This window comes from Canis aureus, chromosome 3 (assembly GCF_053574225.1).
Source record: "Canis aureus isolate CA01 chromosome 3, VMU_Caureus_v.1.0, whole genome shotgun sequence".
NCBI classification, from domain to species: Eukaryota; Metazoa; Chordata; class Mammalia; order Carnivora; family Canidae; genus Canis; species Canis aureus.
The window spans coordinates 31,623,681-31,640,554 of NC_135613.1; the positions used below are offsets into that span (position 1 = coordinate 31,623,681).

General features: G+C 61.2%; 1 protein-coding gene across 1 annotated transcript; it reads left to right on the forward strand.

Moving 5' to 3' along the window:
- Positions 1-32: 32 nt before the first annotated feature.
- PANK4 (pantothenate kinase 4 (inactive)) lies at positions 33-15,323 on the forward strand. The gene is made up of 19 exons (XM_077891543.1): positions 33-191; positions 4,208-4,290; positions 4,610-4,824; positions 5,337-5,520; positions 5,772-5,864; positions 6,158-6,311; positions 6,401-6,582; positions 7,145-7,226; positions 7,839-7,939; positions 9,908-10,063; positions 10,677-10,789; positions 11,124-11,211; positions 11,964-12,115; positions 13,026-13,081; positions 13,211-13,260; positions 13,648-13,752; positions 14,075-14,175; positions 14,289-14,357; positions 14,866-15,323. The coding sequence occupies exons 1-19, from the start codon at positions 68-70 to the stop codon at positions 15,077-15,079; spliced, it is 2,322 nt and encodes a 773-aa protein (XP_077747669.1). The 5' UTR covers positions 33-67; the 3' UTR covers positions 15,080-15,323.
- Positions 15,324-16,874: the final 1,551 nt, after the last annotated feature.

Here is a 16,874-nt window from a genome sequence, read left to right on the forward strand (position 1 = left end):
GCGTTTAGCAGTCAAATATATGCGCATATATCTCCATAGATGATTAGGCTGGCCGGGCACATTCAAAATGGCGGAGCGTGGAGCGAGCGGCAGCGGGAGCAGCGGGGACAGCCTGGACAAGAGCATCACGCTGCCCCCCGACGAGATCTTCCGCAATCTGGAGAACGCCAAGCGCTTCGCCATTGACATAGGTAGCCGCGGACGGGCGCCGGGAGCGGGACGGCGCGCGGCGGGCGTGGGCGCCGGCGGCGGAGCCGGCGGGCCGGGGGCGGTGGCAAGGACGAAAGGCGGGGCGCGGGCCGCCGGCGCGCACAGCCTGTCGGACCTTGTAGTCCTCGGGCCGCCGGCGCCCGCGCTCCCCGCGGCGGCCGGACTACAGCTCCCGGCAGGCGCCGCGCGGCCGGAGCGGGGCACGCCGGGCCTCGTAGTCCAGCGCGGAGAGGCGGGCGGCCCGGCGACCCCTCGGTGGCCCACCTCTGGAGGGTCGGCTGCCGGGCGGGGCCTGTGCGGGCCACGAGTGGGGTCCGGGGCCCGCCTGTGGGGCCGCGCCGAGGGCGGGCGGCGGCCACACCTCGGGCCGCGGGAATCGTCGGTGGGCTGCCCGCCGGGGCCCAGCCCGAAGCCCTCCCGCCGGCACGGCCTCAGCTCCTGGACGGCTGGCCTGCGGCGGGAGTTGGGAGGCCCTGGACGAGGATGTGGGGCCCGCGCTGGCACCCTTCAGGATCCCCCTGTGCCGCGCGGCCCGCAGGGTGCCCCCAGGGCCCCACCCAGCCTGCCGACCTGCCCGCCCCAGGCCCGCCCCAGGCCCTCAGCCCACTCCGGCGCCGGAACCTCCCCGCTGCCCCCTTTCGCAGAGAAGGACGCGGAGGGCAGAGGCAGCCAAGCCGTGTAAGGTCACCAGCTGTAAGGGCCAGGTGGGCCTGGAATCTGGGCGGGCTGGGCCCTCGGCCCTCTGCCCCTGACCACACGGGGCCTGAGGCCTTGTCCTACTGTCCGCCTTCGGGGCCTCCCGCAGCAGGCCAGCGGCCTCACACAGCTCTCCCCTGCTGGGGCTCAGTATCTCTGCTGGGGCTCTGTATGCTGGTCCTGCCAGCAGCCAAGTGTGGGCGCTCATGCCTGGTACCAGCAGGGCGGCCCTGGCCACTTGTAAGACGCCTGACCTGTTGAAAGTGGACAGGTGTGCCTCTCTCCTCTAGTTGGGATGTCCCAGGGAGACCCGGACTGACCCCTTGGAGCTGTTGGCCTGTGATGCGTGGGCCACGCCCCTGTTCATGAGGATGGCTTTGATGTGTGGGGCTTGGGTGGGGGAAGGCGTCCTCTGGAGAGGTAGGAGCCCTGACAGTGGGAAGGTGGGCTGGCTCCTGCGTTCTCACCTTGCAGACTGCTGCGGTGTCAGGGGCGGTGCTTCAGAGCACTGACCTGGTGGCAGGTATGCACACCCCGCGAGGGGTGTGGGACCTGATCAGACTTGTGCCTGGCTGCATGTTTGCAGCCAACCGTAAGCTTGGAGGCCCCGCTTAGGGGGTCATCTGCAGCCAGACCTCCCCCAGGGCCCTGCTGTGCCTGCTTTCTGAGACAGGCCCATTTGATGTGGTAGCAGCCCGGTCAGGGGTGTGCTCCGAGAGCCCTGAGAGCCCAGACGTCCAGACGTCATGCTGCACTCACAACCAGGGGTCTGCTCCATGGGAGGGAGTTGGAACTTAGTGTTTCCGAAGTGCAGCTGAAAATTGGCTTGCCATGGGGTTGACCTGAGAGGTCCTGTGTGGCCCCGGGGGCGGGGGGCCAGCTTGTAGCCACAGAGCTCCGGCAGTCCTGGAGGCATGCCCTGGCTCCATGGGGTCCTGGGGCAGCCTGTCTTCCAGCGTGAGTCCAGGTGGGGTTTCCGGGGAAAAGGACACTTGGAGGGATATTTTTAGTGTCAATATTCATTTCCTCTCTTTGAAAGTTCCCCCGGCTCTGGGTCCCGTGTCTGCGTATCCCCATAGGACAACTTCATTGTTACTAAGCACAGACCTCGTGTTAGGTTCATGTGGCTGGTGGGAGGTCACAGCCTGGGTATAGGTCCTCCAACTTGGATCCTCCAGCCAGTGTGCTTGTCAACAGTTTGCTTTCAAAACAGGCTTCTCCCATTTCCCCTTCCCTCAGCCAAGCCTCTTGATCCAGGGAAGCTCAGCTGCTCTACGTTCTTGGCAGGCCTGTTCGTCTCTCGGACACTCACGTCAGCTGAGTGGATTCCCCGCTTTGAAAGCATCAGGGACATTTTCTCTATCAACACATAATGGAAGCTGACCTGACTTCGGGTTTCCACAGGGCAGGGACATGCACTGGGGTTTCCTTGTGCCTTGGTACCCAAGGTGGAAGGACAGGCAGAGATGGTGGAAGAGAGGATGACCCGATGCCCAGCCCCTGAGGGTCTGGATGAACCCGGGAGGTCTTGGCTTGGGTGCTGGAGGACTGACACAGGCAGCTGATCAGTCAGGGTGCTCCTGGCCCTGGACCAGGGAAGCTTTGCTCTCCTCATCCCACCCTGATTAGCACAGGACTGCATTCACCAGCCTGGTCACTGCACTTGTTAGATGTGATGTACCGGGGCTTGTGGCCAGGGACTAGATTGGCAGTCACTAAGTCTTAGGGATCCTGAGAACTGATGAGCTCCTTGCTGTCTTCTAGAACCCGCTGTCCTGCTCTGAGCTCACCCTGGTTCAGGCTGACCACCCCACTTTGCACGTCCCCACTCACTTCCCAGACCCTTGTCTCTTCCCTCTCCTGGGGGTACAGGCTGCTGGGCATTGCCCCATGTGGGATGCACGGTATGGGGCACGCAGACACGAAGTCGCCTCCCATGGCAGCCCCCACAGCTCTTCACACCTCGTATTTAGGTTGTGATTTAAAGCTCTCAAAAAGAAATGCAACCTGAAACTGGATCTCTCTGACCTGGGAATTTGTTATGATAACTTTTGAAAAGTTTCTCAAAGTGTATCTTCATCCCTTTGCGTTGCCTGCCTTTTTAGGAAACAGTTAACTCACAGAGCGAAGGACGCTCCAGGCCAGGCCGGGGTTGGGGGAAGGGAGGAGGGATAAGGAGGCTTAAGACCTGAGTTCTGCCTCTAAAGCCCAGGGTCTAGGAATGAGAGTAAGCCTGTGCCGGGGTGAACTGACCAGGGCTCGCCAAGGGCAGGTCTCGGCTGTCCTGGGAGGCCCTGTCCACACTGCGGGCCGGTGGCTCCGGCGGGTAGGCTCGAACGCTTGCTCTCAGCCTCAGGCTTCTGTTACCTGGATGAGCTTCAGCCCTCAGATGTTTTTTTGCCTGGAGTGTTTCTCTTATATCCCCTTGGGATTGTGTCACAGAGCAGCTGTCAAGAGATTAGCTTCTGTCTCCCCCTCAAATAGGGCTCTGTCTCACCTGGCCGGCCCACAAGAACCGGCTTGGTTTCAGAGCTGTCCTGTGGCGCCAAGCCTCTGCTCCTCCTCGTCCCCGCCATCGAGGGCCGTCCTGCACGGGTTTACCTGCCGCCTCCATCTGTAGATCTGAAAGTGACTGCTCGGAATGTCTTTTTAACTGGCCTTGAAATGTGTTTTGGGCAAATGAAGGCCTCTCCTGCTCCTTGATGCTGAGTTTCCCAGGGTGTCCCAGGGCTAGCCTGGGGTAGGAGACCCTGCTGCCCTGTGTGGCCTCCCAGCCCAGAGCTGTGAGAGGGTAGACTGTTAGAGCATTCTGGGGAAGGCCCCCTCTTTCTGCCTGTCCACACTTGGAGAATACTCATTTTATCGCTTCCTTCTTGTTACCACAGATAGTCAGGTGTGCTTGTCAATGAAACTGGCATTTTCCAGTTTTTTTCTTTGGGTAATTTTCAAGATCAAAGTTTGAAACAGAATTTTTCTGAATCACTAATGATCGCTGAGACCTCCTGGAAACAGGATGCTTTTCTTTCTCCTCTAGGACTTGATGCGGAGGGGAAACGGACAGTCTCAAGCCCGGTTTGGTCCGGGACCTGAGATGGCACAGGCTTTCTCAGAGACAGCAGTGTTTGGGCCTCACTGTTGGTTCCTTTCCTCTGGTTGGCACCCCGCAGAGTTTTAAGTCCAAGTAACACCAAGCACCTTATGCACAGGACCCAGCCTGGCAGAGGAGACTGTGTGGGCAGATGAGCCTCGGTCCCTCACCCTGGCCAGCTCCTGAATTTGCTCTGTCTGTGTCTCCCCCCAGGGGGTTCACTGACCAAGCTGGCCTATTACTCCACTGTGCAGCACAAAGTTGCCAGAGTGCGGTCCTTTGACTACTCCGGCAAGGTAAGTTGCCTAGCAGGCTGGGTTGGCAGGTGAGGGGGTGCCCCAGGCCACACAATGCTCTCATTTCCTGTTTGCCCCCCCTCTGCTGCTCACCCACATCGGCTTAGCTTCCTGGACGTTCCTAGTACTGAAATCCTTCCGTGCTGCCTGGCTCAGGCCCCTTCTCTCCAGGACCCTGGCAGGAGCACCCACACCGGCTCCCTCCCCACCCCTCCCACCTGAACTTGGCACTGAGAGTTGTGCCCATTTCGGGGCCCTCATCTCCACATCTTTCCCTCCCTATGGGCAGCACACACAGACCCTCACCCTATATCCCCAGGACGCAGAGCAGGACCACGAGCCGCCCTACGAGATCTCTGTCCAGGAGGAGGTTACTGCCAGGCTGCACTTTGTCAAGTTCGAGAACACCTACATAGAAGCCTGCCTGGACTTCATCAAAGACCACCTCGTTAACACTGAGACAAAAGTCATCCAGGCAACCGGGGGCGGGGCGTACAAATTCAAGGACCTCATAGAAGAGAAGCTACGGCTGAGGTCAGTAGGGGCCATGGGGGCTGCGGGGCACAGAGCCACTGGCCTTGGTTCTTGGCTGGGGCTCCCACACCCACCCTGGGGCTAGACTCTGGCTGGGCTGGCAGGAGGCTTCTAGTGGCCGAACCATAGGCAGGGCTGGGGGAGCAAGGAGGGAAGGGCACCCTGCTCCTGCAGCAGTGCTCCCCTGTGCTTTTGGAGCAGAGGTTCTGACGGGGTGGCCTGCATGGAGACTGAGGTCAGGGCCGTTTGTACCGTCGCAGAGTGCTGGGTCTCACGGTGCACACAACTGGCCCGTCAGAAGCCATGTGCAGGGCCAAAGGGAGGGGGACGGTGTGAGGGGCTGTGTTTGAGGCTGCGTGTGCCTGTCCAAGTCAGAAGCTGAGCTCGGCCAGGGCAGGGGGCAGTGATCCGGGAGAGTCCCTGGTGCATGAGCCGTTGGAGCCACCGTACAGTGGCAGAGGGCCCTTCTGTGGCCCATGGCGTTTTCAGTGGCCAGGCTCCATCCTTTGTAGAGTGGACAAGGAGGACGTGATGACTTGCTTGATCAAAGGCTGCAACTTTGTGCTGAAAAACATCCCACACGAGGCCTTCGTGTATCAGAAAGATTCCGACCCTGAGTTCAAATTCCAGACCAATCACCCCAACATCTTCCCGTATCTGTTGGTCAACATCGGTTCTGGAGTTTCTATCGTGAAGGTGAGGCGTGCTTCGCGGGGCGGTGCGTGGGGACTGGGCAGCAATCGCTGGGGCGCCTGCCATGTTGGAGCAGGCTGGGCAACCCCCTCTGGCTCTGGGGATCACGGGCACGCGGCTACCTGGAGGGCGCTGGTGCAGGCTGTTGGGGGAAGGCGGGAGGCCCAGACTTGGCCTTCAGGAGTGGTGTCACCCATGTCTGGGGACCTGTCATCTGGGCCCACTCACTCACTCAGCTGCGCTTGTACTTCCAGGTGGAGACAGAGGACAGATTTGAGTGGATCGGTGGCAGCTCCATCGGCGGTGGCACCTTCTGGGGCCTTGGGGCTCTGCTCACCAAAACAAAGGTATCCCAGGCTACAGAGAGTCACTCCTAATTTTGCACTGAGTCCCGTGTCCCAGACTTTTCCCAGGAGAGGGTTGTGGCAGTGGTTTCCTGGTCACTGCAGGATGGTTGTGAGAACAGCCAGTCTGCCCGGGGGATGTCTGTGGAGCCCTGCCTCCCTCTCCCCACCTTTGGTCTGATGACACAGGAGCACCTTTCAGCCTGGCACACTGCCTGCCCCTCCACGTGGGCTCGGTTTCGGGAACCCCAGCGGCCCCCACACCGCACGCACCTCCGTCTGCCCTGTCCCCACAGAAGTTCGATGAGCTACTGCACCTGGCCTCCAAGGGTCAGCACGCCAATGTGGACATGCTGGTGCAGGACGTGTACGGTGGGGCCCACCAGACCCTGGGGCTGAGCGGCAACCTCATCGCCAGTAGCTTTGGGAAGTCGGCCACCGCCGACAGAGGTACCGGGCCCCTGCCGATGCCCTCCGTGCGCTGGCTCCCCGTCATGGGCCCGGCCCCCCAGCAGCACCCTGCCTCTGCCCCTTCCCAGAGTTCTCCAAGGAGGACATGGCCAAGAGCCTGCTGCACATGATCAGCAATGACATTGGGCAGCTCGCCTGCCTCTACGCAAAGCTACACTGTTTGGACAGGGTGTACTTCGGCGGCTTCTTCATCCGGGGCCACCCGGTCACCATGCGCACCATCACCTACAGCATTAACTTCTTCTCCAAGGTACTGGAGTGCCACTTCCTCCCCCTCCGGCACCCCGGGCTTCCCTCTTCCCAGATCCTTGGCGTGGGCACCAGTGTCCTTGATGCCTGCCAATGGAGAGGTGCAGGGGGGCCCAGGGCAGGCAGCCCAGCAGCAGGGCACCGCGCCCCCGCCTCTCTCCTCTGGCTAGTGCCAACATCCCGTACCCGGGCACCCTGGCCATCTCTGAGTTGGGCATGAGGCCTGTCTCCCACTGTAGATGAGCTGCATGCAAGCGCCGACATGGCTTTCGTTCCACAGGACTGCTCTGAGCTGGGCCTGCAGATGGGCTCACAGCATCTGCCAAGTGGGGTGATAGGGGGGTGTTAGTTTTGTGGAAGAAGTTCTTTACACTCAGATTTCTGCAAATGTCAAGCTTTTAAGTTCTGCACTGAAAGCAGTTTGTCTGACCAATGTGTGGCAGAGGTTTTCAGGAAGTCTCTGCTGCATAGAGAGGGGCCACCTGGGTCAAGTTGGTTTAAAACCGCCAAGACTTCCCTCGTGTGATGGTGAGGCCAGCTCAGGTGGGGTCTTGCTGTGGCAGGGGGAAGTCCAGGCACTGTTCTTGAGACACGAAGGCTACCTGGGAGCCATCGGAGCATTTCTCAAAGGAGCGGAGCAAGACAGTGAGTAGAGCAACCATGGTGATGGCCTGTGGTCACGTCGGGGCAACACAGGGTATGTGCAGTGACAGGTGTGGAGCAAGCTACCAGGCCTCAGAGGCTGTGGGAGCAGGTCTCCCTCTGGAATCCAGGGCCTGAGTGGCATGTGCTGGACACGCTGGGCCCTTCATAGCAGTGGCCGGGGTTGGGGGCGGGCGGCTAGCCCTCTGCAGCAGTTCCTCTGAGGGGTCATCTGTGTGCCATGTGACCAACCCCAGGGGGGATCTAGCTCATGGGTGACCAGGGCTCCAGGCAGGGGCCAGGGTGGGTGGCCCTCCTCCACCTCCCTCCTGCCTCCTTACCGTCAGACAAGCTCTGACTTTTTGGTAGCCTGCCCTCTTTGAAGGATGCTTGAGAGGTGTGATTGGGAGAGGCAGGGAAGGCTGTTCTAAGAAGCTTGGGAAGGTCCCTGTAATCATTTTATGAGGTCTCGGTGCTGGTGAGAGCACACAGTGCCATAGCACGACCCCCAGGCTCCCCCAGGGGCTGTGGGGACCTTCAGCGGTGGTCGGGCCGTCCTGGGGTGAGGGCACAGTGTGGTAGCCCTGGGGTGACACCCAATTCTCCCCACTCTAGACCCTAACCAGTACAGCTGGGGAGAGAACTACGCAGGCAGCTCCGGGCTGATGAGCTCATCCCCAGAGCTCTGCCCGACACAGCGGGCGAGGAGTGGCACCGTAAGTGTGGGGTCCTTTGGGTCTGGTTCCAAGATTCCCTCTCCTGGGGCAGACTGGCCGCTGACCAGCTGTGGACATTGGGGCAAAAGAGAGGCACGGGCATTTGCTTCCCTCCTCAGGGCCTTAGCATTTCTGTGTTTTCCAAATGTTCTGCTGGAGCCTCAAGACCATACCATCCAGCCCCTACGTATGCAGGGAGAATATGGAATGTGCTTCCCCAGGATTGTGGCACCAGTAACAGCAGAATCAAGGTTAAAACCCAGAGCTGCAGGCACCAACCCAGGCCCCTTCTCTCAGACCACGTTCTCTGCCTGATGGTTTCAAACCATACAGGACAGTCTGCAGTCTTGGGAGGTTTCCTGCCCGGTCCTCTATCTCCAGCTGGGGAGACACCCACGTGACTGGGCAGGGGCTCCTCCAGCCTGCTGAGTGGGCAGAGAGAGGTTCTCTGGCCAGGCCTAGTGTCAGCCAGATGCAAGATGCTGCCACCATAGCTCATCCTGGGGGATCATGAGCTTCTTGAGATCATCCCCCAAGTGGTGTGTTACTCCTGTCAGTCACTGGGCACTTAGCAGAACTCAGGCACCAGGCTGGAGAACCAGCTGGACGAATCGAAGTGACTAGTTGGGCACACAAGTTAAAACGCCGCCTTCGGAACCGGCCTGCTGGCTCTTCGGACACAGCTGATTTTCAGTTGTGGACACAGATTCTCTTCCTAGTTGGCATAAGCATCGCAGGAATGTGTGTGATATAATCGTGACTTCCCAGGAGGGAAAGCATCCCCCTACATCCCCACACCTCGGGCCTGGCTGGAGCAAGTGACTGGCACACGATGGGCCTCTGTATCTGTGATTTCTGGGGGAGCAGTGTGGATTCTAGTCTTAGGACTCCTGAAGCCAAATGGATACGTGAGCAAGAGACGTGTGTATCAGAGCTGATGCTCAGCACCACACACACCTCCTGCGCTGGGTCTCTGCGTAGCCTGCACGCTTCACAGAGGGGTGGGTGGAGCCTACCCAAGGAATAGCTATGGTTTGAACTCCTACTTGTCAAGACAGCAGGGGAGCCCCTGAAGACCAGGCCAGGGCCCCAGAGATGGAAAACCATCCACTTCCCTTCATTGCCTGGTGATATACCAGCCATTTCGTTGCTGACCTTCCTGTGATTCAGGAGCATCCAGAAGCCGGTTTGTCTCCTTGTGGTGGCTCCTCTTGTGCAGACGCCGAGGCGCAGAGCTCACCTGCTCCTCACCCTCATAGCTTGCCAGTCAGTAGGCCATCGGCAGACAAGGGACGATTGTAGGAGTGCAGTGGATGCTTCTCCAGAGAGCAGGGGGAGGGCTGCCAGGCACGTGCAGAGTTCAGGTGTGCGCACACACTGGCTTCGGTCTTATTGGAAACGCCAAACCGCCAGCTGGTTGAGCAACCACACCTTTAGAACTGCTGGAGGGCATACTTGTCGCCGGCAGCCACCAGTCACACATTGGCCATGAGGGGACCCTAGGCCCCTCCATGAGGCCAAGAGAGCTGGTTTCAGACACAGGCTGTGTGCTGGGCACCCGTGCTGTGGGGAGCAAGGAGCTGGTGGAAGCCTGGACTGCCTGCCCCATGGGCTCCCCGTAGCCTTGCCAAGGGCCTGGTATACCAGGGGGTCACAGAATAAGGGCCTACTGGGCCGTGAGTGGGGACCACACCTGTGGAGCCTTGAGTGGCAGAAATGGGGAGTGAAAGCATGACCACACCCTGGTGCAGGAGCCCTCAGCTGTGGGGACCACTCTAGTGCAGGAAAAGCAACAGAGCCACTGGGAGGAGGTGGCCTCTGTGGGTTTGGGCAGACCCGGGAAGAGCGGGCTTGTCCCCTGAGGCCGCAGCACTACCATGGGTCCTGGCCAATCCCACAAAGGGGCTGGCTCTAGGCCTCAAAGGACCACCCGCTGATGCATGCACCATCTCTCATCTCTCATCCCAGTTTGACCTGCTGGAAATGGACCGGCTGGAGCGGCCGCTAGTCAACCTGCCCCTCCTTCTGGACCCGTCTTCCTACGTGCCCGACACAGTTGACCTGACGGACGACGCTCTGGCCCGCAAGTACTGGCTCACCTGCTTCGAGGAGGCCCTGGATGGGGTGAGGGCTCGGGGCGGGCCAGGTGCCCCTGGGGACGAGACATGGGCTCCCGAGGAGCAAGCGACAGGTGTGCGGAAGGAGAACGGGGGCTCCGGTGGCCGTGGCATCCATGTTTGAGTTTGGGGGTGATTTCTGTTAACCAGGGAAAAACATGCCTCCCAGGGGTTTGTTGGGTCCTCACATTTCTCACCAGCACACCAAATGACAGAGCTTCAAAAGCACATGGTGTGTATGGGCTCAGGGCCAGTAGCAGTTGGACTCCAGGCTCTGGTCTGGCTCAGGCCTTCTTGGCCCTCTGGGAACACACATGTCCCAGCCTCTCTGGCCCCCAGGCTCTATCCTCAGCCTGAGGGCTCCCAGCCCCGCACCCCGCGCAGCCTCCAAATATGGTCCCAAGCCACCTGTCCCCTACCAGTGTGGCAGGAGCCCATCCTGGGCAGTGTGGCCCCAAGCTTCAGTGGAGGGCTAGTGGCCACCCCATTCCCACCCCGCGGGGCAAAGCCCCCAGGAGACCGATCACCAGTGGCCATGTGCCTGTACGTGGGGATGTGCTCTCACCATGGCCCTGGCTGAGTGAAAGCCGGGGCTGTGCTGACCACCCTGTGCTCGGCAGGTGGTGAAGCGTGCAGTGGCCAGCCAGCCGGGCTCAGTGGATGCTGCCGAGAGGGCGGAGAAGTTCCGGCAGAAGTACTGGAGCAAGCTGCAGACCCTGCGGCACCAGCCTTTGTGAGTGTCCTGCTGCCCCTGGCCCAGGACCGGCATGGAACCAGCTGGGTGGTGCGGGCAGCAGCCTTGTGAGTCAGGAGGTCTACCGTGGGCAGCCCAAGGGGCAGCCTCTGGAGGAGAAGGCACATTCCCGCCTGTGGGCTGGGCTTCCAATGGCCTGTCCTTGGGCTACCACTTGCCTCTGTACCTGCCTCTGCCCACACCTACTCTCTTGGTTTCTTTGACCCTCCCACTGGCAGCTGAGCACCAGGAAAATGCCTTCCATGGCAGGGGCATGATGGGCACTGTGCTAGGCCGTCGACCCACCAAGCTCCTTTCTCCTGCTTCTTCCCAGTGCTTACGGGACCCTGACCGTGCGCAGCCTTTTGGACACAAGGGAGCACTGTTTGAATGAGTTCAACTTCCCAGACCCCTACTCCAAAGTGAGTGCCACCTTCCCATGCAGGGTTGGCACCTGCGAGGGGGGCACGGGTAGCAGGGAACAGGCAGGGCCTAGCCCACCTCGTGGGAGTGTGGGGTGGCTTCTTGGTTGGCAGCGCCAGCTACGGAGCTGAGGATTGGAGGGTCGCCTGTCTCTGGTTGGGTAAGGTCTGCTGACCATCACAGACTTGGCATTTGTAGACACCAGTCCTGCCCTGAAAGGCAACACGCCAGCCAGAGCCTGGCAGGTGGCCTAGAGGTGCCACCCTCCTCCATGGGCCATTCTGCCCAGGAGGCTGTGTGCTGGGACATGACAGCCAGGGGCTCAAAGCCAGCGCTGCCCACCAGTTCCTGCCACCCTGGCCCTCGGATGGGGCGTCTGGGGATGGGGCACCAGGCGCCTGGGTGGTCTGAGTCATCCTTCGCGGCCCTTCTCTGCCCAGCCCAGGCCCGCAGCACAGCCATACTGGGCCCAAAGCCCTGCTGAGCCTCACGCACCTCGGTGCGGGTCAAGCGTGCATGAGCCTGGATGCCGCTGACTCCTGCCTGCGGCTGCACTCTTCCAAATCAGCAGATGTTACCATCTTGGTTTGCTAGAGCTCCTGTAACAGTGCGCTGGGCCTTCTGTCCCCCCCAGAGCGGGTTCTTGGTGATCTCCGCAGTGTCTGCAGCAGGGCGCCCTCCCTCTGCCCTGGCTGCCAAGGGCCTGGGGACGCAAGCTTCCTCCCTGACCAACTCTCGCCTCTCCCCACAGGTCAAGCAGAAGGAAAACGGGGTCGCGCTAAAGTGCTTCCCGAGGGTGATCCGCTGTCTGGACGCCTTGGGCTGGGAGGAGAGGCAGCTGGCCCTGGTGAAAGGTTTGCTGGCGGGGAACGTCTTCGACTGGGGAGCGAAAGCTGTCTCTGAGTAGGTGCCCGCTGCCTTCACGGCCTCTCCACGCTTCAGCCCTGCCCCTGCCTGCTCTTCCCAGCGTGAGCCCAGGACCACAGCCATCCTGTCCCCCTCGACCACGTGTGGTGCCCCAGCCCCGCCCCAAAGAGGTGGCAGTGGGGAGACGGGGTCCCAGCACACTGGGTGTTGCTTGGGGCCCGTCAAGAGCAGGCAGACAGAGGGCTGGGGTGTGGATTTGGGGGCTGATATTTTCAGAGGTAGAAATCCAAACCCAGGGTTTGCATGTTAGAGTGGGAATCAGACAATACTTAGCGTTTGAAATTGGGAGAAGGAGCCTGCAGACTCAAGTGGGGATACATGCCTCAGCCTCCCTGAGCACCTGTGCCTGGGCTGTCAGTCTGGGGGCGCTGAGGGTTTCCTGGGGCTCTGAGGGAGTGGCACCACCAACCCAGCCCTGGGCCCTGCCAGCTGGCCTGCCCACCACAGAGTAGGGCCTCTCCCTTTGCAGGACACTATCCCCTACCTGGTGTCCTGTCTTTGGCCCTTGCTGGGTCCAGCCAGGGCATCCTCTCCAACGTGGAGTAAAGCCACTGCCCCCATCACTCGTCCCTTTAGGTGGCGTGTTGGGGCGTGTGTGGGGTGAAGCTGGGGCCTGGCACTGACCCAGGGCTTTACTGGAGGCTGCCACGCACTCAGGACCCTCCGTCCCGCCCCCTACCCCGGTCCCATAGTACATGCGTGTTCTAGAGCACCCCAGACCCCCTGCTCTGGGGCATGTGAGCACTGCCAGCCAGTGGCAGGCAACCTCCCCATTCTGGATCCTAACACACCCGTCCACTTTGGGAGATGCTTCCTCTGGGCTCTACAGTGAATGCTGTGAGCTAAGGTTTGAGGGTTTCCATGACTTATTTTCTTCCCCATGCAGCGTCCTCGAGTCTGATCCCCAGTTTGGCTTTGAGGAGGCAAAGATGAAGCTGCAAGGTAGGGATGCCCAGGGCTCCCCACCTGCACCAGAGCCCCCACCCTGCAGGGGGGGTGTCACAAGGGGGGCAGCTGCAGGAGGGGACCATGCTGCGGGGCAGTGTGGCTAACCGTGTCCGTGTCCCACAGAGCGGCCGTGGCTCGTGGACTCCTATAGCAAGTGGCTTCAGAGACTGAAGGTACACACTGAGGTCCCCACCTCTGTCCTGGGGCCAGTCCGTGCTCTCCAGGCCTGGGAGGCAGGGAGGGCTGCGGGAAGTGGCATGGGGCTGCCCCAGGGCGAGGTGCCAAGGGCCCCCAGGAGTCTCACGCTGCAGCTCTGAGCTCACTGCCCCCTGCTCCAGCCTGACTCTTGCAGGCTCTACCAGTTAGGTCAGTGGCCGCGGCTCAGAGGTCGTTGGGGCCACGGTTCTGGAAGAGGCACAGGCGCCCTCCCCCCCGGCACCCCAGCGCCCGCGGGAGCCAGCAGCCCTCAGCCTCAGCCTGCGGGGAGTGTGGAGTGCGGAGGTGTCTGCAACGCTTGGACGCGCCTGTTCCCAACTGAACGTCCTGGTTTTGTCTTACAGGGGCCCCCTCACAAATGTGCCTTAATTTTCGCAGATAACAGTGGAATAGACGTCATTTTGGGAGTCTTCCCCTTTGTCAGGGAGCTTCTCTCTAGAGGGACGGAGGTGAGCGTCCAGGCCGCGGCGGGACCCCTGCCCTGGGCCCTCCACTTGCAGTGGGGTTGGCGCCGTCGTGGCCTCTGTGTGGGGCAGGTAGGTGCGGGTGAGGCTTGTTATGCCGCGGACCTTGGGTCAGCCTGACTGCAGTGTTCTGGGGCCGTCTTCATCCCGACCCAGGATCTGGCCCCCCTGGAGGCCACTAAGCAGTGAGAGGTCATCGGGTGTCCTGCTTCTCAGCCGGCAGCGCTGGGTGGGCGGGCAAGTAAACACTGGCTTGGTGCCGGGCTGTGGCCAAGGTCCCTACAGAGTTGGGGGCGTCCCGCTACAGGTCATCCTGGCGTGCAACTCAGGACCCGCCTTGAATGACGTGACCTACTGCGAGTCCCTCATTGTGGCTGAGCGCATCGCAGCCATGGACCCTGTTGTTCAGTAAGTGGCCAGGTACCGGGGGCTGGGGGAGCCCCGCATGGAGAAGTACAGGCATGGTGGGAGTCCCCTGGGTACCAGCTCACGGGCACCAACCGACCCCTTATGCTTGGCAGCTCAGCACTCAGAGAGGAGAGGCTGTTGCTGATGCAGACGGGCTCCAGCTCCCCGTGTCTGGACCTCAGGTACCCCAAGACACCTGCACGCACGCCTGGGCCCCCAGTATGTGTTCGGGCAGCTGAAGGCCACAGCCCTTTGGTGGGGTGTGCCTCATCTGGGAGGAGACAGACGGCTCAAACGATGGAGTCACCACACTGGGGATCCTAGAGCGTGAGAGCCTGGCCATTGACCACTGGCCTGCAGCTGGGACAGTTCTTGAGCCAACCTCTTCCCTTCCTCGGGCCCACCATTAACCAACCAGGAACAGGGAGTTCACCTCCTTGAAAGGAGGAAGAACCTTTAGGGTCCCACGTGGAGAAGCGTGGTCAGGCCCGGATTGCAAAGGGCCCGCTTTCTAGCAACAGACCCGAGGGCCGTGCTTTGAGCCAAGGGCTGGGGGCCCCAGGCATCCTTGCCAGGCACTGCCCTTGTGAGGAGGCAGGGCGTGGAGTCCACCTGGGGCGGGGCCAGGGGGGCAGCTGCATTCAGGGTGAGGTCCCGCCTGCCTGCTCACCGCCCCCTTCCTTCCTGAAGCCGCCTGGACAAGGGCCTGGCCGTGCTGGTTCGGGAGCGAGGTGCAGACCTGGTGGTCATCGAGGGCATGGGCCGCGCTGTCCATACCAACTACTATGCGGCCCTGCGCTGTGAGAGCCTCAAGCTGGCTGTCATCAAGAACTCCTGGCTGGCTGAGCGGCTGGGTGGCCGGCTCTTCAGCGTCATCTTCAAGTACGAGGTTCCGGCTGAGTGAGGTGCCTGCCCTGCCAGACTGTTCCGCTCGTCGCTTGTCAGGAATGTATTTCGACTGCAACAGGGAAACCAAGTTCAAATCAGAGTATTTATGTCACGCGCCTATGACTCCGGGCAGGTGCGCCCAGGTGTGAGCATGGCGCTTGTGGCGTTGGGGTTTCTGTGATGCTGCCGTGTTCGTGGTGGGAGACGCGACTTTTGTCCAGTGAGACATTCGTATTGGAATATATTTAACTGTGAAATAATCTTTTATGTGTGTATATATATATATATATATATATATATACACACACACACACACATATATATGTATAGATGTAAATACACGCACGTGTCTCTGACAGGGCGGCAGGGGCTGGGGGCCCACACCAAATAGAGGCTGGAGTGACGTCAGACCATGCCGTGTGGTTTCACAGACAGCGAGTCCTGCCAGCCCTTCCCTTTGCTCGCTCCCAGAGGCCCTAGGTTGGCTGTGAGCCTGTGGGCCATCCTGCGTCACTGCCCCCGACCCCTGTCCAGAGGGAGGAGCCTCCCATCAGCGCGTCTGTCTAGGGAAGGTTGCCCCGTGTGGCTGTGCCAAGCCGCACTCTTGCCTCAGAGTGGCAGCCATGAAGGCCATCAAGGATTCACAGGGCCTTGGTGGCTGCACACACTCCTGCTCAGAGCTGACCTGACCATGTGACCGTGGGCCCAGGCCCGGAGTCCTGTCCATGGCGGGCGCCCCACTGGGCTCAGCCCTGAGTGCTGCCCCTTCCCCATGTGCAGGCTAGGCGGGGCTTTGCTCAGTCATCAGGGAGCCAGTACGTCCCCACTCTCCACACACTCACGTGGGGCTGTGACCACTCCTGCACCATTCCAGGCACCCCCCCCCCCCAGTGACCCCACATGTGTCACTCCAGCCCCACATGCAGGTGGCTCGTAGCTGCCACTTGGCCAAGGCAGGTCTGTGTCCCTACAGGCAGCCAGCCTCAGGGCCCCTGCAGTGTCCCTGCTAATGCCCACGCCCCACCACGGTCTGGCCCCGCACCTCCCCAGCCCAGCCGACACCCTGACACAGCTGGGCAGGCTGTGGCCACCTGTGTGTGCCCTTCCCGGGCCTGACTGTTCTCCGTCCCTGGCTTCCTGGTGGGGAGCAGCACTGGCCAGCCTGGCGCAGAGGGGCCCAGCACAGGCACCCGGGAGGCTTTAAGTCCAACCAGAGCCCCACTCAGCCTGATGTCAAGATGCCCCCGCAGGTCCTCCCTCCTGCCCTGCCCAGCCCTCAGGGCTGACTGGCCTACCCAGCGTCACCTAGCAGAGCCACATGGTGAGGGCACCCACCCTACTGCCAGGCACTCTTCTGTGGCAGACCAGGCTTCCCAGCCCCCAGAACATAACCATGTCCAGGGTTGGACAAGGATTGGCCCCTGCTTTTCACGAGGACACAGGGCACCATCCCTGGGAGCCCTGGCAGCCAGCCCAGCCCACCTTGGCCCACAGCCCCCCCGCTGACTCATCCAGCTGCCCCACCTCACCGCGCCTCAGATCCTAGGGGCCATGGAGGCCAGGCCGACCTCCAAGGTGCCCTACGTGTGGCCTTCAGGCACCACTTTCCACAAACGTGTTCCCCCGTCTACCTGAGGAGGGGCCTGCTGGGTCTGGGGAGGTGTGTGGGGCCAGCAGACTCCCTCTACCCAGGCCTTGGCTAAGAGTGGGCAAGGGGCTGCACAGGTCCCTGGGGCCACAGAGAGAACCTCAGGGAGAACATGCCTTGTGTCAGGCGCCCACCCTCCCGCAGGGCTGATCTGGCGTGGGAC